Consider the following 22,677-nt stretch of genomic DNA (forward strand, 5'->3'; position numbering starts at 1 on the left):
ATGCTACGCCCAAGGGTATTGTGCTGAATATGCCGCAAGAACAAAACGCCCACGCTCAAACGATAAATTTTCACGAATGTGTTGAAGACTCTCGCCCTCCTTCAACCTTCCTCAACTTCTGCTTCGCCATCATCCTTCTTTCCAGCACTGACTAGTCGTACCTCGTCCACCTGGCTCGCAAGCCTCTCAATTTCCACCTGTATGGCCAAGACCCAATGGTCTCGTTCCGCGCGGCTACGGGCTTTGAACACAACACTTCGTCCCGTGGCTCCAAGCTTGCTGACCCTGGTCAGTTTGGTCCGAACTTTGCGATCTGCATCGGCTTGCTGTTGTTGAGTCCTGTGATCGTCGACAGTGGACGAGCTTTTAAACCATGAATTGCTGTTAGCATGCCAGATGACGAATGTAGTCATGGCGTCCTCGTCCGTACTCGTCCAGCCATCTTCCAAGAAAACGCGTGGTAGGGCGTGATGCCCTGGTGTATTAGAGTCGAAGGTCTGATTCTGATATAGAAGATCATTCTCGGTGAGCAAACCGGAATAGAGATAGCAGCCTGTCAGATCGATGGAGGCAATTCGTTCGTGGTGAATGTGCTGTAGCTTTTTGCCAGTGCGCTTGCGCAGAGTATCTTGAAAGATTAGCAAATGCCCATGGGAGAGTATGACTCGATTGCGCTCGAAGGTAGTGTGCTTGCGTGGCTTCCGGAACAACACTCCGTCGAGATGAATAGCACGACATGCAGAGATTCCGCACATGTTGTACAAGGTTGGTGAGGCAAATGACTTGCCGACCTCCCACTTGTATGCGAACTGACCCACGACAGCTTCAGCACGCTCGTCGATGCCCAGTTGCCGCAGATTCTGCTCGCGAGTAGATTTGTACAGGTCCATGTCTGCCTTCTTTCGTACTGTCCAGTATGTCACCAATTGCCGCATGCGCTTCGCCCATTCGTCTCGGGTGGCTTTGTTGTAAGCCTGTAGACGAACAACCAGTCCATTCTTCATCACGAGCTCGAAAACTCGATCTTCGTCCAGTTCGGTTGTTGCGCCATCGTCCTGCCTTGTGTCAGGTACTTGCACGTGGAAGTCGACCTCTTCGCCATTTTCGAGGTTCTCATCAGCAGGCGAGGCGCCGTTGACGAAGTTCCGTACATGATGCACGTTGCACAAGTTGATGAAGCCGTCGGATGCCAGCAACATATTAATGTTGCGCTCGGATTCTGCTGCGGCCTCTTCGTCTCGATTTCGTACCTCCGCTGCAGAAATAACGCCTTGACTGTCCAGCCAAGCGATGTTCTTGCCTTGCAACTCGTAAGGTTCGACATCGTAAGCAAGTGGCACTTGCGCTGCTAAGTCTTTAGCAGATGGTACGGTGGTAGCATTGTTTTGTGCAGTCATCTTGGGAGGAGGCGGCGGCGTTGCCTTGGCGGGACGGGTAAAGAGCAGGTATTGGTTCTGAGTGGTGAAATACAGTCGCTTGTACAGCATTTTACCGAGACGCTGCTCTGTGCCTCTTTGTGATGTCAGGCGGATTAAAAAGCCTTCGATTGGAGCCGGCTCTGGAAGATCAGAGCCATCAGAACGCTTCGAATGACTCGGATAGTGGTCCTTTGGCCGAAGTTCTAGATCGTGGGTGCGCTGCATAGCAATCGTGCCATACATCCTCTGCTCTACAGCGCCATGCAACCATTCCAGTCGATCGTAGCGCTTCCAGGCAAGACCTATGCGGTTTTCCTGGGCCCAAACCTTGAGCACATCTTGCCACTCTGGGTTCTCGCGAAGCATGTCCATGCATCGTGTGACAATGCCTCCAGCAACACCTTTCTCCTCGTTGACAGCCTTGAGCAAAGCATCATCGTCACCAACGGCGGCGTCGGCTGCCGTCTGCGACGTCTCAATTGATTTAAAGGGGTCATCAAGGCGCAAGCTGACACTAAGATCAGGTATGTTGACCTGCAAGGTCTCGGCCCTCTTATGGCCAAGCACTCCTCGCAAGAAGGTGTACCATTCCACAGCCGTAGCACTTGATGGTGCTCGCAGGTAATATATAGTGGTCCTGGCGCCATCCGTCGTCCATAAGCATAGCGTCTTGTCGAGTGATGAGTACAAGTTGACGCGGACTTTACTGTTGCCGAGCAGTATCTGCACCTTGGGCTTCTTCTTGACCTTTTCGTCTTCAGAAACGTTGATGACTCGCGTTTGGTATAGCTGGAGAACTGCATGGGCATCCTCTTCCTCGTGGCTGCGGCATACCACGATGAACTCGCGCCATTTGTCCATGCTTTTAGTGACAACGCTTTGACTAATCTTCTCATCGTAGTCTTCACGTAGCGATTGCTGTGTGATGTCGATGCGCACAAGCATTTTGTCTACTTTCATCATCTCGCCGGTTTTGATCTTACGATGTCGGAGACCACCTTTCGCTGCCAGTCGTGATGCCTTGGCGCGTAGCTGCAGTCTGCTGGCTTCGGTGAAGCGCACCTTTGCGCCGGGCGCTTTGCCCACAGCCTTGTCTGCAGTCCCATTGCTCTGCAGGATGCCCGAGGGAGCATGCTGTTCCGCGTTGGCCTGTTCGTGAGTCTCGACCGCTTCGAGGATCGATCTATTCTGGCTGTGCAGCAGACTGGTCGTGCTCGCCGGGCCTAATGCTGCGCTCCCTCCCACTGCGTTCTCCGATATGCCGGACAGACGAGGTGCTTCCTCTGCGGACACCACATCGCCCGCGACGTCCCCTCCTTGGTCCCGGCTGCTCGAGGCTCCATCGACGTGCTGGACAGTGGCGGCCGGGTCAGCAGCTCGGAAGGACAGAGTGCGTTTGCTTCTGCCCCCAACGTATTGCTTGTACCATTCTTTGCGGTGGCTGCTCAGCCAGCCTTCCGGGATGGGTCCAATGAAGACGCGGCGGGTGGTCTGATGCAGGTGGTCGGGAGTGGCATGCTCGAGTCGGCGCGCCGTGTGCGAGTCTGGCGGGAGGTGGGTGTTTCGGCTCATGGTCGCATTGTTGCTTGACTGCACTGATCAGACCTTCATCCCGACCACTTGCCGGCAGCACCACAGTGCTGGAGCACCAAACATGGTCTCCTCACAACAAGGCAGGCGACACACAGAGTTCAACGCGGTTGTGGCGGTGCCATCAACGCGCCTGACGTCAATCCTTGAACCACGCTTTGGAAGGCACGTGCTGGTCTCCATTCAACATTTGATTGGTTTCGTGAAATGTTCATCGACAGACGAGAAACCTTGCAGAAATGCTCCTTGATGCATCGTGGGTCGCAGAGCGTACAGTAGTCTGCTTGGTTTCGCGACCTTAGCCTGGAATACAGCCATCATATCACGAGCAGCACTTGCAGCATGAAGAGGCAATGCGACGGCCAGGTTCAAGAGAGGATGTTCACACAGCGGCCGGGCAGCCGCAGGCATCACAAACGATCGTCAGTATTCTATTTCCTTCAAATCTCTCGTACTGTCCTTCCCACCCGCTACCTCCTACAGGACGGTATTTATCCAAAAATTCCTCCTACGGTCAAGCGTGCAACCTCGCAGGATTGAGGTGTACAGCAAAGATTCTACGTCTATGTGCTGTACGCTGTCTCCTTTGTTTTCGGCTCCACTCGAGGCGAAGCGATGATTCAGCAGCGACGATCCGACTCCGACCCGCTCTTGTGCGATAACTTCAACATTCTTAGTCCACTGCTGCCACGAGCACTGGACAACGGCATGCTATAGTATCGCCGAGCGTTCAACTAGATCTATGCTCTCTATACATCGACACAGACCATGTTCTCGAGAAGAGCTGCTACTGTAGCAGCACGCCATTCTCGTTGCTTTTCTTCCTCCACAGCAAGACATGCAGATTTCACCCATGCAGTTATTGGTGCTGGCGCCGTGGGCCTTGCTATTGCAAGGCGATTGCAACAAGTGGAGGGAGCGCAGGTGGTGTTGATTGAAAAGCATGGCATGGTGGGCAGCGAGACCAGCAGTCGCAACTCCGAGGTCAGCTCCGCCACCATACCGATCTAGACATATGTTGACGAATAGCAGGTAATCCATGCAGGCCTATACTACGGACCAGATACATTGAAGACCAGATTATGTATACAAGGTAAAGAAATGATGTACGACCTGTGCAAGAAGAACGATGTCCCACACATGAACTGTGGCAAATGGATCGTCGCCCAAACAGACGACCAGATGGCCGGACTCAAAAAAGTGCACGACTTTGCCAAATCAATCGGAGTTCCTATACGATATGTCCCTCGAGAAGAAGCCCAACACCGTGAGCCCGAAGTTCGAGCCGAAGCAGGCGTGCTCGAAAGTCCCACGACAGGCATAGTCGACTCCCACAGCTTTATGCAATTCCTCCAAGGCGATTTCGAAAATGCTGGCGGCACCCTCGCTCTCATGAGTCCCGTAACTCACATTGAAGCTCCGTTAGCCTCCAGTGCCGATTGGAGAATCTGGACCGGAGCAGGCACCACCGAGCCGACACCCTCCTCTCCCACACCCCAAGTGCCCTCTCAAAACACCTTCGACGAAGACAGTTCCATCACAGCCTCCACCCTAATCAACTCCGCCGGTCTCTACGCCATCGCAATAAACAACATGGTCCTTCCATCTCATCTCCACCGAACGCCATACTACGCCAAAGGCTCCTATTTCACATATAGCAAATCGCATCCTAAACCCAGCACACTCGTCTACCCCGCTCCAACCCCAGGCCTAGGCGGCCTCGGGACGCATTTAACCCTCGATATGGCCGGACAAATGCGTTTCGGACCAGATGTAGAATGGGTGGATTCGCCAACCGATCTCGCTCCTTCACAAAGTACCGAGCGCTTTGAAGCAGCAATCAAAGAGATCACCTCTTTCCTACCGAATGTGGATACCGAGGCGATAAATCTGGGGTACGCGGGTATAAGGCCGAAATTGGGGAAATTGGGTGCAATCGCGGCGGGAGAGAAGGGGTTCCAGGATTTCTATGTTCGAAATGAAAAAGGAGCTGAGAGTGGTGTGAGAGGAGAATTTATCAATCTGTTGGGCATAGAGAGTCCGGGCTTGACGAGTTCACTGGCGATTGCGGAAGAGGTGTGGAGGATTTTGTATCGATGAGCGGTGTCACCAACAAGGCGTTGAATTGCACAGCAAGAAAAATGTGGAACATTGGGAGCAGGAGGAAGTGTTCTTGAAGGTGATAAAGCAACAGTCTTCATCGACTTCGATGCTTCCAATTCGTACGTTGTTACAGAGCTATTGGGGTCCGCACTCCTCCTGCACTCAGCAGGCAATCCAGCGGCGAAGACCTTCACGCAGCACATCCAGCGTAGACTGGGCTGCGGGATATTCCTGAGCGATGAATGTAGGCACCACATCGATGCTTTTCTGGCGTACGAAAGTCTCTCCGTTGATGGCGTGGGTAGACGCAAGCAATTTACATCTTCACGCGAAGCAGGTAGCGTAAGCGAATTTGTGCGACGTCGTAGCAGATGTACTCATTGTACTGCAGATAGGTGTTCGGCACGTTGGTCTGACCAACAGCTGTGGCGGTGTCGGGCTAAGTTGAGATCAGCGAGGAGCAGGGTAAATCTGCAAGAATTGTGACAAACCATTTTGACACCCGCCAACGAAGGATGGACGCAACCCGCATCTTTCCAGACAGGCGGCGCAGTCATGCCTTTGCCCCAGGTGGAGAGAGATCCGTTCTTGATGGCTTCCTCTCCGGCAGTGTATGAACCAGTGGTCAGCTCATAGAGCGGATCGCCCAGCTCAGCTTCGCACAGGAGAAGCAGAGCGTGACCACCACTGTTGTAAGAGCAACAGTAGTTGGCACTCTTTGAGCTCATATCTATCTAAGTTAGCGGGTCCACCAAAAGTGTGATCGATACACTCACCTGCCAGATATACACCCTTTCCGAACGCGTAGCCAGAGACTATATGACAGATTAGCATTGGACTTTGTTGGTTTAGCGCTTCGACTACTCACCCGGGGCCTCTGGCGGCGCGATGCGGAGACCTTGGCTCAAAATACCACCGAAGTTGGTGGCACGCGAACCATGCCACAACAGACGACGGTCACTGTTGGCTTTGGTGTACTGTTCGAAACGGTCTGGTTCGCCGTCACGCTCGATGCGAAAGATATCAAGAACCGTATAAGTATGATCATGCGTATGACCCCGAGTGTTGAGAAGATAGTCAGACAAGTTGGTAAACTCCGCGCTCTTGTTGTCGACGGGCGACATTTCGCGCAGGTTGAGGTTCCTGAAGCGCAAGTCCAGAGCATGAATCGAGCTGGAACCTTTGTCGGCTTTCAGAATGCTATCGGCATCCTTGAGGTCGGTCAAAGATTGGAGCAGCTCGACTTCCTTCTTAAGGCCAGGGTGATCTCTGATAACTGGAGGGCGATTGCGACCAAACGCGTGCGGAATGAAGGAATAGTATTGGTTGGACAGCGTTTCCACAGCTTGGGCATAACTCATGTCGTGCTCGGACTGTGCCAGGCTTTGATCGTTGAACAAAGCAGAAAGATCCTTGAGAGCCTGGTAGCCGCGTGTGATGGTGGCCTTGCTGAGTTTGCCGAGAGGTAGCTTCTGAGCGTCGTAGTTCATGTCTGCCATCGTCTCTTGGATGTACTGCTCGTTGAAGATGAGCTCCATGAGCGACTTGACTGGAGCGTCGAGAGTACACTTCGCTGGTGACGCACTACGCGACCGACTTCCTTGTGCTTTCTGCTCAGGCACTTCCTCGTCCTTCTCGTCGTCGGATGACTCTGGCTCGTAGTTGCGCTCGATGAAAACGTATTTGCCAGCCTTCGGTTTGTTGCCGCGGTCGTCCCAAGCAAGACCTGACTTATCTTTGAACTTCTTTTCGAATTGACGAATTGCATCGGTCAGACTGCCATCCCCGAGTAGAGCATTCTGTCCGCGTTCGCCGACACGACCCCAGCGGGTCCACGTCATGTACTTCTTCTTCTCATTGGTAAGGAGCTAGCGCAAGTCAGTCCTGTCAAATATGTAGATGGCTTTCCAAGCATTAGAGGTTACCTGGACTTTGTAGAACTTGTTGGCGTTGGCACCGGCATTCGTCTGGTTGAGCGAGGCATCCTGCGCGAGTCAGCTTTGATCGGCGACTGGACAAGAAGATCACCCACGTAAATTATACCGGTGCTGTCGTCAACATACACGCGCCCGTTGTAGGAGCACTCCTCGTCAACAGGAATCACAAGCTTCTCAGCTTTGGCAAACTGAGCGCCTCCAGTAGTAGCATTCTCTGGGATCGCGTTCTTCGGTTCGGATTTTGACTTTACTTTGCCATTGGCTTTCGGGGCCGACACATCGACTTCTTCTTCTCCGTCGTCTTCAGGCTCGGATTTGATCGCTTTTGCCTTCGACTTGCCTTTTGACTTCGCAGGCACTTGCTTCGGCTTCGCATCTTCAGCGCCGCTGTCGGCGTCGGCCTTGACTGCTTTCGATCTGGATTGTCTGGTCTTCTTCGGAGGATCTGGTTCAACGTCAGGCGAAGCTGGGCGCTTCCGCTGGCGGAGTGCAGCCGGCATCGTGAAGGTCGTGGATGGTCCTCGAGACTCGTGTTGCCGCACTCACTGCGAGTTCGAAGTGAGATCGAGTGCAGTGTCGAACGAAGAGCAGGAAGTCGAGTTGATCAAGTAAAGCAACCGGTGAGAGGTCAGGGTCCGCCTGATTGGGAAGGAGTGGCGTTCCAGGCACCAGCCAATCAAAGTCGCGTCGTCCCAGGCAGGAGCGCGCTCGTCCAACACATCATCGGTAACCCGCAAGTCCACGTTCATCCTCGCACTTCAAAAGTCGCCAACAGAACGCAGAACGCCGTCGCAGACCAGACAACTTCGCTCAAGATGGCCACCCCGCCCCCAGCATCAACAGACGTGTCTTTATTGGGTCTGCCACAAGAACTCCTCGTCAGAGTTGCGACCTTCCTCACAACCGAAGAACTGAACCCGCTTCGTTGCTCATGCAAACACATCGAGCGCCAGCTCTTCGACACCTTCGCTCGCGAGTTCTTCACCAAACGGCAGTTCATGGTCGAACATGAATCACTCGAAGCACTCATGGGAATTTCCAAACACCCTGGCCTAGCGTCGAAGCTCACTGATGTTATCATCGACTTGCGTATTCTCGATCCCAATCGGTGGCTGGACGACCGGCGACTGCGGAGCGGCCATGTCAACCACCGGGTTCTCGTTCACACTGGAATGGCACGCGACATGCTGGTAGAAGTCTTCTCCAACCTGCCAAACTTGCGGACTATTGGCCTGCGGGACTACGAGTAAGTCCGCCACTGTGACTGTGGACCGTTTAGCGCACCGTCTCTGCGATGCTCAATGGGCGGACTGTCGTCGGTCGAAGCCGAGAAAAGTCGAGAAGCAGATGCTGACCTTTTCACAGTGGTGCGGGACGCGTCCGTGAAGGTGAGAGAGCTTGTTGGAGGCCTTGGGGCTGGTCCATAAATCGCTCAACATTGGTCCGCTGCGATTCATCGGAGCCTATACTTCCATTGGTATTGCGTTCCGCTGGAGAAGCTCAAGCTCGACCCACCAATGTGGAAGTCTTCCTTCGTCGCAGGGCTCTGCAGGCCGATTCATTCCAATGTTGCCATGGGCGACTTGGCTCCGATGTTATACCAGTGTTGAAAGGCTTGAAGACACTGATGCTTGCTATCTCATCTGATGGTTCTCTGTCATCGAACTTCCTCGGCGGTCCAGGATCGCCTTATGATGAAAAGAACGCTGCGGAGACGACAATTCGACGCTTCCTGCACCACACAACAAACCTCGAGTCGCTGCGACTGAACTTTGTTGTTGATGAGTTCCTCGGCTTCCGTACCATCGATTGGCTCGGTCGCACTGGCGATGTATTGACTCCAAACCCGCAAATTCATGCTCTGCCAGTTCCACCACTGCAGCTGCAGTCTCTAAGAAGCTTAGACCTGGGCATGGCGAACGCAACGGCTGGAGGGCTGGTTCGAGTGCTCAGTAAGATTGATCTGGAGTCCTTCAGTCTGTGGAAAATGACTCTGCAGACCCGCAAAAAAGACCACACTTCTGAGGACGGATGGTCTCACTTTCTGTCACAGCTCTCAACACGATTGCCTTCCTCGAGCGGCCTTCGGAACATCATGATAGGATATGGAAGTCAGGCCTATTATCTAGGTGAAATCCGATATGATGATACGGATGCCAGAGTGTTCTTCATCCCCGAAGGTAAAGATCCTGCAGACCTGGCCAAAGCAGAGGGAGAGCAGATAGTCAACTTCAAGGCGCAGTACACAGGCACAAGCGTGCATCAGTGGCTGCACGACATGTCGAAGCGGGCAGTGGTCTCTCTGATCCATCGAAATGTGTCAGACGACGAGTCGGTTGACGATTCGATGGCTGAAGATAGCGAGGATCTTGATGAAGACGGAGAAGAGTAGATACTAGAAGGCTCACCTGGTATCCTGCCGCATTGCCTGGCACTGCTCCAAGAGCACGAGGCTCATGGAACGCTGAGATGCGGTGCGACGCCTCTGCATTGTCGGCATTGGGCTATCTTTCAGGTGCACAGGTTGATAGCAGCTCTGGTCGAAACCGCGAATTAGCGTGCCTTAGTGGACACTTGGCCGAAATGGGCAGCCACTTGCGGGTCATCCCCTACCAACATCTCACGTGCTTTCTCCTTTAGGTTCACGCTTTGATGTTCGGCAAGTCGCACAACAACAAGTCATTCGTCTGTCTCATCGTGTTTCAAGTGCCGATGCGAATCGTACTCTCCTCATGTCCACCCGCGGCAACATCAACGCGGAACAAGACTCCTTCCCCGCAAACATCCTCGTGGCTGTGATGAACGACCCCGGCACATCGCGTCTCAGACAGATGATAAGACGCGGAATCGTGGGGAAAGGAATCAATTCCAGGCTGAGAACGCCAGATTGCTGGGCCCAGAACATATATGAATCTGGGGTAAACCCGAAGACTTTGCGATAACAAACTCATCAGTCCATCAACTGGTCTCCTTTTCTTCCAAGTGCCATCATGGCAGGACTCCAGACGATCAGCTTTGCCCATGGGGAAGCGAACTTTCCAGATTATGATGCGCCTCCCGGAACTGTCTACCTTGTCGAGGGTACCCATGAGGCTGGCGCCGCTCAAGCCATTGTCCTGATTCCGAGGCCTTCCCAAGATATCAGAGATCCATTGGTATTATCATTCTGTGCTCTCGCACCAAGAGCCTTGTAGAGATGAAACCGTGCTCACGAACCTCCACAGCGCTGGTCACATTGGCGAAAGCTATATCATGTCATTTGTCTCGTGTAAGCCTTGAGAGTTGTTTCTTGAGTAGCGCGTGGTGATAGCATGCTAATAAACACGGTCTAGCATCTACGCTGCTGTTCTTGGTTGCATCACACAATGGGAGTCCGTCATCTACCTTCCGTTGATCCAGACGTTCAGAATCGGAGTCTCGTCTCTCAACGTTGGCGCAGCTCTGATGCTGCTCATGTTGGGAGTTGGGAATTGTTTCTTCGTTCCCCTGTCGAACAGTATGTCAAAGATGTTGCTGTGGCGGTCTTCCCTTCAGGAACCGGAAAGCTAACGATAGCACAGAGATTGGCCGTCGCTCAGTGTACATCTCCTCGCTCGTCGTTGTTCTCGCAGCCTGCCTCTGGTTGGCTTTCGTGGATGATATCGGCGGCTGGCAAGGCGCACACGTTCTCATCGGGCTGGGCGCCGCGCCTTTTGAAGCTTTACCGGCCATCAGCATCGCTGACATATTCTTCGCACACGAAAGAGGTGGCAAAATTGGATGGTACGTGTTTGGATTAAGTATCGGAAGCTTCATTGGCCCTATTTGCGGAGGATTCGTCGCGGACAACATGGGTTGGCGATGGATCTATCGCTGGGGTTGCATTTTCACCGCTCTCACCATCCTCCTCTTCTATTTCACCTTCGAGGAGACTCGTTTTATTCGGGAACGTGGAGAGGAGGCCATTGTTGATGTACCGCATCGGAAGACTGAGGAACTTTCTATTGGCTCGAGGAACCCTTCAACAGCAGGCGACATCCAGGAGAAGAAGAGCCGTGAGCTGGAGCTTGCGCGAGAAATTGGCACGCAGCCAATTGCTGGAGAAGTGTTCGAAACTGACAACTGGAAACCGCAATTCCGTCTGTGGCAGCTGTTCCCAGGAGCCTGGCGAGAAGTATGGTTGGAGTTCTTCCGGCCACTGATCACTTGCGCCTTTCCTGCTGTCATCTGGTGTGGCATTAACGTAAGTCTGGCCGAGCACCTCTGCGTACATGGCATCCACTTACTGACCATCTCTAGTACGGAACCTGTGTCTCATGGCTGTCAGTCATGGGCACAACCATTGCCGAAGTGTTCAGCAAACCTCCCTACCTGTTCAAATCCAGCTCTCTTGGACTGATCTACATCGCACCTCTGATAGGCAGCTTGATCGGTGCCATCTGTGCTGGTCCTCTCAACGATATTTTCATCATTCGCCTCTCGAACCGCAATAGAGGTTGGCGCGAGCCTGAATTCCGTCTCTGGGTTCTCGTTCCCACAGCTTTTGTCATGGCTTGCGGTCTCATTCTGTACGGCGTTACATCCGCACATGCTATGCACTGGATAATACCCATCCTTGGTGCAGGATTTGTCGGCTTCGGCTTGAGTATTGGAGGTACCATCGCCATGGCATACATCATTGACTGCTACGAGAGAATCGATACTCATGTCATGACTACGGTCATCTTGATTCGAAACCTCGTTGGTTTCGGTATCACTTGGGGCATCCAACCGTGGATCGATGGAATGGGACAACAGAACTGCTTCATCCTGACCGGTGTGCTGGCTTTTCTGATCATGGGACCTGCGGCCTTGGCTTTCATCTTCTGGGGCAAGCGATCGAGAAAGGCGACCACCTCTCTCTACTTGAAGATTGCTGAGCAATTTGAGGCGAGAAATTTGTGATCGGAGACTGTGTTACTCTTCTGTACATATTTAGACTCACGACCAGCCTGCGCGTTATACTTTACCCAAGTCACGAGCTTTCATTCTACCTTCTCCATGCCTTTGCTTGGACCTCCAATGAAGTCAAACTTCCCCAAAGGCACGCCTTCCTTTCTCAATAGCGCATAAGCGATCGAGGCGTGGAACAAGACTGTATACATACGTTAGCATTTCCAAAGAGAGGAATCATTCGTACACATCCAACCATGGCCATGCCCCACTTACAATTCGCCAATGCTACTTCTTGCAGATAGGTGACTCCATCATACTTGACCTCATAAGGCCCGGCTCGAAACTTGATCTCCTTTCCTTCCAACTCCTCGAACTTCTCCGGCTTCACATCCTCCAGCACCGATAGAGCGTTATCGATCCTCGCATACAATCCAGCAAAGGTCGTCTCCTCTCGCGGCGGAAACGTGACTTCAGCATTGAGCATACGGGTGAGAAGCTTGAATGAGTCGTCTGTGCAAGTTTGAATTTGGAAGGGAAGAGGCTATCGCACGTCAGAACAGTACTCGGAACCTATTCGAGAAATGCTGAACGCCGAGCTCAATACACGGAAACTCACATGCATGTCCGGAGCTAGACGGGCCTCTATGAGCTTCGACTCTGGGTGTCCATTCTCCTTGAGCCAGTTCTCGCCTTTCTGGAGGAATTGTCGAAGACTTTTGAGCTGCCTGATAAAGATTGGGATGCTCATGGAGTACAGCATTGGTGGGCTCGACATGGTCGGTGACTTTTCCAAGGTCGATTGTTCTTGTAAGCTTCTATGTCCTTCGATGATGCCCGGTCTAGGTTCTGTTTAGCTCCTTGAGTGAAGTCGAAGAAGAACGAGTGAAGTTGTTGAACCAGACTTGGTATAGAGTTTGAGGACAAGCTTCGTTTTGGAGTGACGCGGGTCTCGCCTTTCTCGGCGTATCTATGATGCCGAGAGAAGAGTCTCGAAAATATGGAAGCAGAGAGATGAATTGTCATGCGATATAAAGTGCTAATTATCGATCCGCAATCTGCTCCTCGATATCTATCCCATCATGTTCCTTTCACTTCCTCACTTTTCCCACTACTCAAACGAGCTCTCAATGAAGCAAACCTTTAAGCGTCGAGGATGTCCTGTGCCGTGAAGTCGGTGCGGCACTTGATCTTGCGATCTCCAGTATAGTTGGGGTTGCCAAGTGCCACCGCCTGCGCACAAAGATAGTCATCTCCTGGGAAAGGCTCACAAGTGCCAACCTGGTTATCATCCAGATCAACAAGAGCGTAGTCGCGGTCCTTGTACATGGCTAAAAGTTCATAATGTTAGCATTACGGCTCTTCTGAGAAACCGGCAAGCGCAAACTTACTGTAATGACCACCATCGCCAAAGTTCATCTCCAGCACATCTATGTTTTCTGGGTTGGTATCGCGGCTTGGGGTACAACCACTTCCCGAGCAACGGAAACCAACTTTGGAGCCGCTGACATCGCCGAACGAACCCCACATTTGGTTGTTGAAGACGTCGTTGCAGTCGGGTTCGCCGTCGAAGATGGTGAAGCCTGTGTCGGAGGTCTGAGAGATGCCTTCGGCGAACGTAGAGTAGTAAATGTCGAAGTCGGCAAATGCAGATGGCAGCAGAGCTGCGAGAGCTGCGGTGATAAGGGTGAATTGCTTCATTGTGATTTGTGGTCGGAGTGTGCGGTGTTCCTGAGTTGTGAAAGGTTGTGAATGCTCTGCTGGCGCTGGCGCTGGTGTTGTTGTCGTTGATGTTCTCTTCCTTGACGATTCGAAGTTATTTATATGTTCAGTCCCAGCCAGATGCGCTCGTGTTGATCGATCGATGCCCTCCGAGATTCCCGAATCAACTCATCTAGCTTCGTCCTTCGCATCCTTCCAACGACGCCGAACGAGGGCCATATACCTATTTTCAATATGAACATGACTCCCGGTGTTAACACGATACGCAGTCGAATCCTTCGTGCGTCACCAAATGTGGTAACACAGTGCTTAAGGTCAGTGCGAGCGGCGATGGATGGGAAATCTTGGCAATGGACGCCATGGGGCGACTGGTATACACACATGCGTGGAGAACCAACGGGCCGCCAAGGGAAGAATGGACGGGAACAGGCCTCTCCCTCCCGCTTGACAAGCTTGATGGGTCGTTTTGCTCTGGTTTTGGAAATGCGGATGGGTCTCAGGATCAATACCTTGACCACTTCAATTCAGCTGGCTTGGCAATGACAGCATAACCAACATGGGTATACTTCTCCACATGTAACGTTCTCTTCACAATGCGCAATCGATCGATGGTGGTTCTTCAATCCTGTCAATGCTGAGTGGTATCTTCCTAAATTTGTACAGTTGCATCCAATTTTCTGCCGAATGTTAGCCTGATCATGAATTTCACTTGTCCCCTTTACTACGACAATCTCAAAATTCCGTCTGCAGGATCTTCTTCAGCGCTGCACTATCCTTCTCCAAACTCTCGATGCTCTTCTGACTCTTCGCAACATTACCCAGCAACCACTTCATGCGGTCGTACAATTCTGGTGGCTGCTTGGGTAGCTCAGAAAGTAGGCGTAATTCTTGCTCGTACTTGTCGATCGACTTGTTTTCGCTAGCGATGGCGTCGCTGAGCAATGCTAGTTCGAGTTTCGCTCGTAGAACATTATCCGACACGAGGTTCTGGAAAGCAGGCTGGTAGACTGGCTTTCCGGGCATGATTTTGTAAGGTCGGCCGTTGCTCGATTGCACGGTAATCAGCTCTGCCTGTTCCAATGCTGCAATAGCCTTTTCGCCGCCAGATTTGAACGGATCGGCAAGCAGAACCTCATTGTAGCGTAGGCCCTCCTTGTCGGCTAGTTCCCGGACAAGAGTCCACGCTTGTGCCGAAGTCCATTCTCTGCTGTCACTGCCAAGTAGTAAATACATCTTGAGGATCTCCGAGGCAGACTGATCGACGATCTCTTTGACAGCTCGTGTTGGTGTCTCACCAGCCTTGATGCGCCTAGCGAAGAACTCAAGATCAGTGAGACGGCCACCTAGCTGGCCAATGACAGAGTCCAGTTCGCGCAGATCCTCGCGTTGCTGCGAAGGAGTCAGATGTTTGACGTCCTCTCCTTCCGCATCTTTATCGCCAGTGACTTGACTAGGATCGGCATCGAAGTCCAAGTGCTGAATGACATAACGCTTAGCCACTTCAGGCGAGCAGTCGCCTAACGAAATTTGTCTGAAGACCCTGTCTGGCAAGGCTTTGCTCAGAGACTTGGTAAAGGAAACATCGTTGGTCAGAAAGATGACGTGGGCAATATTGGAGGTCGAGAGTGTCGCAGCCCATTCTGCAAGCTTGTCGTAAATCAAAGCTGCACCCGATTCCGAACTCTTGTGCAAGAAGTTCTCAATTACGACAACAGGCCTTCTCTCCGGATGGCCCTCGAGGTACTCATCGTCCGAAAGCTTTGCATCCTTGTCGTCTTTCTTGCGACCTTCGAGAGCAATGCCTTTCAGAGCAGCAGTCGTCTTGGTCCAAATCTTAACAAGTTGATTTTCGAGGGTCTCGGAGAAGCCAGCTTTGGATCCTGTCATACCTTGTGCTGCCAGATCGACCAGACCGCTGATGTTGTTGATCCAACTGAACACTGGCTTGTACCCAACCTGATTCGCGGCCGCCGCAATGGTCGCAGCATCTCCTCTTGCTTCCTGCAGCGGCTTGCAATCGATGGTCAGGACCCGGTTGTTTTCTCGCTTGTGCTTCAACGCATGGTCAAGCACTAGCTCACGCTTGCCGCTGCCGCGAGGACCTTGCACAACGATGAAAGTATCTGTGCTTTCCATCAGCCAGGACTGGATCTGCTCGATCTCTTTCTGTCTGTCCTCCCACACAACAGCCATGCCACCGTCATTGACATCCAAATCCCGTCCAAGCGATTTGACCTTGTTGACCAAATCTTCACTCTGCTTGATGAGCCAGGCAAAGATCCAATTGTCCTCAATGTGGAATGCACGTGTAATGTGGGCTTTGATAGCAATTGTCCGGATGGGATCGAAAATTACAGCTGATATACCGGCAATCAACGCGACCAGCAGTGGTATAACGATGCGAGGGTGGTTCATGATCCAATCCTTGATCCAGCCTGCACGCTGCCTCTTTTCGTAGGTCAAGCGGAGCAGTGTCCCGGTTTTTCCGCCTCCTTCAGAATCGTTGACGAGATAGCCATGCATACAGTTCTTCGCCATGACAGCTTTTCTATAGCTTTCAAAATCCAGATGGGCGTACTTGGGCAGCACTTTCGAGTCCGAGGGTTGTACGATAATCTCAGACAGCTTGCCGAATGGCCTAAAGAAGCTGTAGAGCTGCTCTTGTGTAAGCTCAGCTGCACTAGCACCAGGTTCAGTCGGCAAGAATTCGACCCTCAGCCTCGAAGAAGGACGCCGCGAAAGATCCTCAACCCAAGGCTTGCCCAGTACACGACCGACTTGTACAGTCATGAAAGGGTTCCACCAGGGTCGCGCAGTATTCTCGTTGAGATACTTCTTGACCGCCTCTGAGATTGTCTTCGAATCACTGGTGCCGTCGTGGCTGAACTTCAAAAACGCAGCACCCTCTCCATACCGAGGCAAGATTTCCACCACGTCTGCTTTGCCCGCGATGTTCTCCGCTTTCAAAGCCTTCTGAAAAGCAGAAGCGGGATTGACAACGCCGTAGTTACTGCTCGACGGATCCAAGATCTTTGGAGTTTTTCGTCCCGTCGGGATGGCAGATGTGAGCCGAAAGAACCATTGTAGATTTGACGGTAAAATGCTGTTGAAGAATAGAATGCCCTCTTGCGAATTGGTCGAGATATGGCCGGTATTGTTATCGCCAGCTTCTCCAGTTACAAATCGTCTTGAGATGCGCGACGCCAGTAGATATGTGCTTGGACTGGGCGAGGGTTTGAGCAAGGGAGCAGCTGCTCGATGCAGCCTTCTGCGCGCCAGCATCGTGATGCGTTGAAGCCGCCTGGCTCATCAAATAATGGACTGTTACCGGATCATAGTTATAAGTAAGACTGACTTCTGCGACTGGTCAGACTGCGCACGATGAAGTGTGAGATGAAGTTGTCGCGTGCGTGTTGGACAAGGTTCACGCGCGCCAGGTTTCCCTGCGATGACGTTGTGTTTGATATCCTTGGCAAAAGTGCATATACAGATTCGAAGCCTCCCAACAGATCTACGCCAGAAACATTTGATGAGCCAACTAATGGAAAGTAGAGCAATTGACCAAACGAGATGAAAGACTTGACTTATTAGCTCTCGGTAGACGCTTTGCCAATTCTAAGAGGCCATTTGGTCGTGGTCTGCTGCACTGTGCTCTCTGCCGCAGCAGCGATGCTTTCGGCGTGCTATGCCAATCGCCCGGGAGAGACCGAGACTGGAGAATGTCCCAATGAGCATAAGGACACGTTTGTCGGATGAAGACGTTGTATCGATGTTTTTCAGGTTCTCAGTAGTGAAGTGACGCGACTGAGGAAGCTTCGATAGGGCTGAGCAGGGGTCGGCAATGTTCCTAGCGGGACCCACTCTGGTGAGCAGATGGAATTCCGACAGACGACAGAAGAGGAAGCTAACGATACCGGAACGATGCTATGAGCACCGCGAAACTTGCCATTGATCCGCTTTGGCAATGCCTCTGCCCATCATGGTCATCCGCCAGCCTCCTGCGGGCAACGCGCGCTGTCAGTCGGCGCCAGCGAGCGCCAGAGCAGCGACAATGCTCGCGACAGTCGACCTGGACACGGCCTTGTCACAACGCTACGACTGTCCATCATAACATCCGGACCTATAGCACAGCATCTTTCCAACCCTTACAGCAGCCTCGGTCAAAGAGCCGCGCAGCAACACACCTCGAGACGAAACATGATGCCAATTTGGAGCACGAAGAGACGCGCTTGCTATACGGGCGTCTTCGAATCTCAGCGGCAGAGGGCCAAACGAATGCGTGCTTCACCATCGCCGAATACCTTGTTAAAGAGAGGAAAGAGAGGCCAAATGTGCAGCTTTATAACGCTCTCATTTTGAGCAACACGCATCACGAATTGGGAGCGGCATGGAGAGTACACGATCTGCTAGAAGAGATGAGAGAAGCGGGGCTGCAGCCAGATGTCGGGACATGCCATGCTGTGCTGAAGGTGTTGAGTGTACACTTGGACCATTTACTGAGGACTGAGATCCTGGAGTACATGCACAAGAGATGGTTCCAGCTTAGTGAGGAAGGATGGCACGACATGATCGCTGGGATGTTGAGGGAGGCAAGATTTGAGCAAGCACTCGAAAGGCTGGACAAGATGAGGCAAGAAAGAATGCACATCGAACCCTGGTTGCTGGATATGGCCGTCTTCGCCCTGTGTGATGCTGGCGAGATAGAAGAGGCGTTCCGGATAATGCGGACACGGTATGATGCTGGAGAGCTACGACTGAGACAAGCTGTATGGGCGTACCTTCTTGACAAGGGGAGCGAGGCGCGTCATCACAATGCTACGTCCCTCGTCTGGATGAGCCAAGTCAACCGCGCATACTTCAACCCATCTTCCGGCACGTGCCTGAACGTGCTCGCGACTGCTGCCCAAGCAGGTGATGCTCCGATGGCTACAGAAGTCTTTACACATCTGAGCAAACGAGGAAGTGCATTTCGCCCAATTCACTACGAATTACTGATATCAGCCTACCTGTCCGCAAGCCCGCCGGATCTAGGTCGAGCCATCAGCATTCTAACGATCATGCCGCTGGAAAAGCTAGAGCCCACGATTGCGCAGACGAGAGGCATCTTCATGTACATCAAAGACAAGCCTGCCCTCGTCAAGCAGGCCGTTACAACACTTCGCGAACTGCATACTGCGGGTCGCAAAATCTCCATCACGATCCTCAACCTACTGATCGAATGCTACATCGAGCAGAAGAATCTCGCCGAAGCCATGAAACTCTACAAGATCATTCACACTTTCGCGCCACTTGGTCAAGGTGCACAGAAATCTTTTGCAAATATCGAAACTTTCAACTTGCTACTGAAAGGTTGCAGAGTCGCAAACCCGCCAGACGAGCAACAAGCTTCATTTTTGGTATCTGAACTCCTAGCCCTCCGCGTCGTGCCGACGGCTATGACTTACGATCGACTCATTTTATGCTTCATCGAAGCAGCTAAATATGCTCTGCGCAGAGCCAGTGAAATGCAAGATCCCGTCAAAGCCAAAGAAGAGCATGAGCGAGGCGTGGAGCTCGTGGACTGGTCGTTTCGGCATTTTGCTGATATGCAGCCTCTAGGCTGGATGCCTCGCTTTGGAACGCTAGAAGCTCTGGCTATGCAGCTCGCGCGTGTGGGTGATGATCGTTGTTGGGATATTCTACAGGCGGCGGAGGACTACGCTGAAAGGGTTGAAGGATATGAGCAGAAGAGACGCTATGCGCGGAAGAACGTGGAAGAGTTATGGTACGCGCAAAGAGGCGGACGGGAGGAAGATCAATCGCCACAAAAGGCTGGACATGGGGATCATGCGGACGTTGCAGCTATCGCGAACTGGTCGTAGAGATTCTATATCCAGCGAACAGAGTCTTTACTGTTCTACCTGGCATTCGTGATGCTTTCTCGCTGTTCTACTTGGTCCGTCTATCTTTTCTTCGTCTAGTCTCGTGATTCATTCCGCGTTAGCCATGCTACAATGTGGCTCGAAACCACGCTCTGCTGAGAAGCATCACCCAAGTCCCAACCCCACGCCATGCTGGAAATCATCATCCAAGCCTCGCATGCATCTTCGAGAAGTCAACGGGCAGCCTTAAGCTCAACAAACAGCGGACTGTCAGGTCGGCACGTAAGCGCACAGTGTAGTGTATGGTATATCCGTGTGCCCTAGCACCAATCCCAAGAAGATTATTTTCTGCCAACTCAAGCTCTGCTTGTTGATCTACTGCCAGGGGCCTGCTTGCTCAGACGACGTCGACCGTCCGGACCCATGCTCGTTCTCCGTCTTCGACCTCTGGGAACTTCTTCGTCCGTCGAGCTTCTCCTCGGCACTCTGACCTCAACCTCGGTGGAAGTTCCGGCGGTTGATGGAGCATCGTCAGTTGCCAAGCGAGTGAAGCTCTTGCGCGTCAGGGGACTCTTTCCGATACGAGGTCCAGTGCCCGAGCGACCACTTGGGTAGTAGGCGGTCAGAGGAGCAGCCAGTCCGGTCGGCGGAGAGCCACGATCTGGCGAAGCATCACTCCTTCTGGTCGGTATCCTTACTTTCGGACTTGGTGGTCGAGCCAGCGGGGCTGGGTGCACGGGAAAGTGCATTTCGACAGATGAGTCGCCCGACCTCGTACTGTCAGCAGACATCGACCGCGTTGCAGTCCGTCGAGGTTGCTCCAGGCTGACGGATCGCTTCTCTGTCTCGCGTCGAAGTTCTTCTTCGTCGTCGTACAATCCGGACTCGAAGAACGCTCCGCCAGCTGGTCGCTGCTGGGCTTGTCGCTGGTGGTAGGTCGCTGTGATCTCGGGGCCGACTATACTCTCCACTCTGCGTGGCATCGGCAAAGAATTGCGAGAGTCACCAGAGCTCCATTCAGACGTGTAAGAGTCCTGTGACCGGTCGCGACGAACACCGACTTCTTGTTCTCTTGGAGTCATATCGGAGTGTAAGCGAGGAGAGGGCTTTACCTGTCTGTAGAAGCCGCCAGGTACTTGCTCCGCTGGCGCAAATCGGCCTTCGAGTGAGTCTGACGGCATCAACGGCGGTCGGATTTCAGCGTTCGGTCGGAAAGTCTCCGGCTTGATGTTTAGTTCGTCGCCGGCCGCCAGAGCTTTGGATACCGCCTGGGCGGGAGTCGTCTTCTCGTCTGCCTCTGCCGCATCTGCTCTTGGTCCGCCCCAAGTTCTATCAGAAGCTGTGCAGATACCGTATACCATCTAGACAGTGGTCAGTATAGAGTACGTGTATGTTTGAGAACAGCAGCGGGACTAGACTTACGTATACCCAGTTGAAGAATGGGTTGAGGACAAACATAAGTGGATAGAGCATCTGCAAACAGTCAGTCGAGGCTACGAGAAAGTTCGAAATAATCACACTTACGATCTTGAACCTTCCGAGCACCGCGCCAAAATAGAACATCAGCGCCCAGTTCAGTCCAAGAGAGACAGCCAGGAATCCGACAGGAAGGTTTGCCACTTCCTGCGAGGTCGTACAGATGGAGATAACCATTATGAAGAAAAGCAGCGCGGTGGTCCGGATCGTGTTTTGTGCCAGGCGTAAGATGAGCAGGAGAGGGTAACGCTTCCAGAGCCTCACGTCCGTGAGCATACAGGCCTCGTTCGTGATGAAACCGAGAAACCATCGTCTGCGCTGCTTCAGAAGACTGCGATATGTATCCACTGCTTCCGTCTTGCAGAATGCGCTTGTGTTCATCGCGATCTGATACCTCTCGGTGGCACCAATCATGAATAGATGCGTGAGCCATCTGTCTTCGCCGAGATGACACTTGCCGTAGTCGAACATGTCATCGCACTGCTCCGCCTTGTCTGCGAAGTAGTATTTTGCCATTTGCCGGAAAGCAGAGAAGCGCAGGATCGTCAGTGCTCCAGGTAAACAAGTGACGGCGCCGCATGCACTCTCGACGCTTCGTTCAAAAAGCTGCCCATGTACATACTCCATATCTTGGAGAACAGTGATTAAGGAGTGTTTCTTGGTCGTCGAGGTAATAACGCCCGTCATGGCCAGTTTGTTGTGCTTGCTGCCGGGCTTGAGCTCCATTTCGTACATGAAGTTCTGGATGCAGTACTTGTCGAGGATACAGTCGGAGTCAATGAACAACATGAAAAGGTTGTCATGTTTGCGAAGGTAATTCTCATAGATCTTGTCCTGTTTGATAGTCAGTAAAATGAAGACAAAGACCTGGGATACACTCAACGTACGATGAGTCTGTAAGTCTTTTTCTGGACGCTCCGCTTCCCGCCGTGGGGAAAGCGAGACACGGTGATCCTGCAGCCTCGATATTTGACGTCGATGCTCTTAGGATAGTGCTCCAGTGTAATCGGGACTCCGAGGCGATCGATTGTCTTCGAGAACAACTCGTTCTCCTTTTCTCCGTCGAAGCTAAGGAATACATGCATGCAGGACGGAGGATACTCGCAATCCACGATCGAGTCCACTGTTGTGAGCAGGACTTCTGGCTTCTCATTGTAGCACGGCATCACAATGACAACCTTCGGCGCTGAGTGTTCATCCAGGACAGTCTTGATTCTTTTCTGTCTCCCAACGTTGTGTGTTACCAGTTGATAGACGCAAAGTAGCCAAGGAATGGTGAGCAGACCGGCGAAAGAACAAAAGGCGAACCACTGAAGCACGCTCACCATAGTCTTCGGAAAGTACTGCACGACCTGTGCCGGGAGTGGGAGCGTGACGACCATTATCGGTAGGAAGACCAGTCTCAGGCAGCTGAAAATGATCATGAGAAGGACGGCCAGAACTCGAGTCGACCATTTTGTACTGCCACCGGCCTTGACGAAGCATTTCCCCAGGCAGTAGAGAAATGCGACCAGCCAAAGTGCCCATTCGAAAAATGCGGCAAGCATCAATGGACCCACAATGCCGACGTAAACAATGTCTTTCACCGGCCACGGGTCTCGAATTGATGGTATTCCATCGTTAGCAGCTCGCGCAAAGTCCATCTCGACTCGACTCGAC

At 52.4% G+C, this 22,677-nt stretch overlaps 10 protein-coding genes across 10 annotated transcripts; 4 read left to right on the forward strand and 6 right to left on the reverse strand.

Annotated features, from left to right (window-relative positions):
- Positions 1-101: 101 nt before the first annotated feature.
- CKM354_000066800 (uncharacterized protein) lies at positions 102-2,990 on the reverse strand (the record flags this gene model as incomplete). Its single annotated transcript, XM_044795766.1, has 1 exon — positions 102-2,990. The coding sequence occupies one exon, from the start codon at positions 2,988-2,990 to the stop codon at positions 102-104; it is 2,889 nt and encodes a 962-aa protein (XP_044651701.1).
- A 786-nt stretch (positions 2,991-3,776) lies between these two features.
- CKM354_000066900 (uncharacterized protein) lies at positions 3,777-5,108 on the forward strand (the record flags this gene model as incomplete). The annotated part of the gene is made up of 2 exons (XM_044795767.1): positions 3,777-3,992; positions 4,041-5,108. The coding sequence occupies 2 exons, from the start codon at positions 3,777-3,779 to the stop codon at positions 5,106-5,108; spliced, it is 1,284 nt and encodes a 427-aa protein (XP_044651702.1).
- Positions 5,109-5,427: 319 nt separating this feature from the next.
- On the reverse strand, positions 5,428-7,548 carry CKM354_000067000 (uncharacterized protein; the record flags this gene model as incomplete). The annotated part of the gene is made up of 6 exons (XM_044795768.1): positions 5,428-5,550; positions 5,603-5,841; positions 5,888-5,926; positions 5,980-6,979; positions 7,037-7,096; positions 7,144-7,548. 6 exons carry the CDS (start codon positions 7,546-7,548, stop codon positions 5,428-5,430), a joined length of 1,866 nt encoding a protein of 621 aa, XP_044651703.1.
- A 315-nt stretch (positions 7,549-7,863) lies between these two features.
- CKM354_000067100 (uncharacterized protein) lies at positions 7,864-9,440 on the forward strand (the record flags this gene model as incomplete). The annotated part of the gene is made up of 2 exons (XM_044795769.1): positions 7,864-8,294; positions 8,414-9,440. 2 exons carry the CDS (start codon positions 7,864-7,866, stop codon positions 9,438-9,440), a joined length of 1,458 nt encoding a protein of 485 aa, XP_044651704.1.
- Positions 9,441-10,038: 598 nt separating this feature from the next.
- On the forward strand, positions 10,039-11,971 carry CKM354_000067200 (uncharacterized protein; the record flags this gene model as incomplete). The annotated part of the gene is made up of 5 exons (XM_044795770.1): positions 10,039-10,203; positions 10,273-10,316; positions 10,381-10,544; positions 10,609-11,270; positions 11,327-11,971. The coding sequence occupies 5 exons, from the start codon at positions 10,039-10,041 to the stop codon at positions 11,969-11,971; spliced, it is 1,680 nt and encodes a 559-aa protein (XP_044651705.1).
- Positions 11,972-12,051: 80 nt separating this feature from the next.
- CKM354_000067300 (uncharacterized protein) lies at positions 12,052-12,737 on the reverse strand (the record flags this gene model as incomplete). The annotated part of the gene is made up of 3 exons (XM_044795771.1): positions 12,052-12,161; positions 12,236-12,503; positions 12,579-12,737. The coding sequence occupies 3 exons, from the start codon at positions 12,735-12,737 to the stop codon at positions 12,052-12,054; spliced, it is 537 nt and encodes a 178-aa protein (XP_044651706.1).
- Positions 12,738-13,102: 365 nt separating this feature from the next.
- CKM354_000067400 (uncharacterized protein) lies at positions 13,103-13,660 on the reverse strand (the record flags this gene model as incomplete). The annotated part of the gene is made up of 2 exons (XM_044795772.1): positions 13,103-13,290; positions 13,351-13,660. The coding sequence occupies 2 exons, from the start codon at positions 13,658-13,660 to the stop codon at positions 13,103-13,105; spliced, it is 498 nt and encodes a 165-aa protein (XP_044651707.1).
- A 753-nt stretch (positions 13,661-14,413) lies between these two features.
- On the reverse strand, positions 14,414-16,963 carry CKM354_000067500 (uncharacterized protein; the record flags this gene model as incomplete). Its single annotated transcript, XM_044795773.1, has 1 exon — positions 14,414-16,963. The coding sequence occupies one exon, from the start codon at positions 16,961-16,963 to the stop codon at positions 14,414-14,416; it is 2,550 nt and encodes an 849-aa protein (XP_044651708.1).
- Positions 16,964-17,607: 644 nt separating this feature from the next.
- On the forward strand, positions 17,608-19,542 carry CKM354_000067600 (uncharacterized protein; the record flags this gene model as incomplete). Its single annotated transcript, XM_044795774.1, has 1 exon — positions 17,608-19,542. The coding sequence occupies one exon, from the start codon at positions 17,608-17,610 to the stop codon at positions 19,540-19,542; it is 1,935 nt and encodes a 644-aa protein (XP_044651709.1).
- Positions 19,543-19,898: 356 nt separating this feature from the next.
- CKM354_000067700 (uncharacterized protein) lies at positions 19,899-22,661 on the reverse strand (the record flags this gene model as incomplete). Its single annotated transcript, XM_044795775.1, has 4 exons — positions 19,899-20,903; positions 20,965-21,015; positions 21,067-21,852; positions 21,906-22,661. 4 exons carry the CDS (start codon positions 22,659-22,661, stop codon positions 19,899-19,901), a joined length of 2,598 nt encoding a protein of 865 aa, XP_044651710.1.
- Between the last annotated feature and the right edge of the window lie 16 nt (positions 22,662-22,677).

The sequence above is a fragment of the Cercospora kikuchii genome, assembly GCF_019650295.1.
Source record: "Cercospora kikuchii DNA, contig_00001, whole genome shotgun sequence".
Classification (NCBI taxonomy): Eukaryota; Fungi; Ascomycota; class Dothideomycetes; order Mycosphaerellales; family Mycosphaerellaceae; genus Cercospora; species Cercospora kikuchii.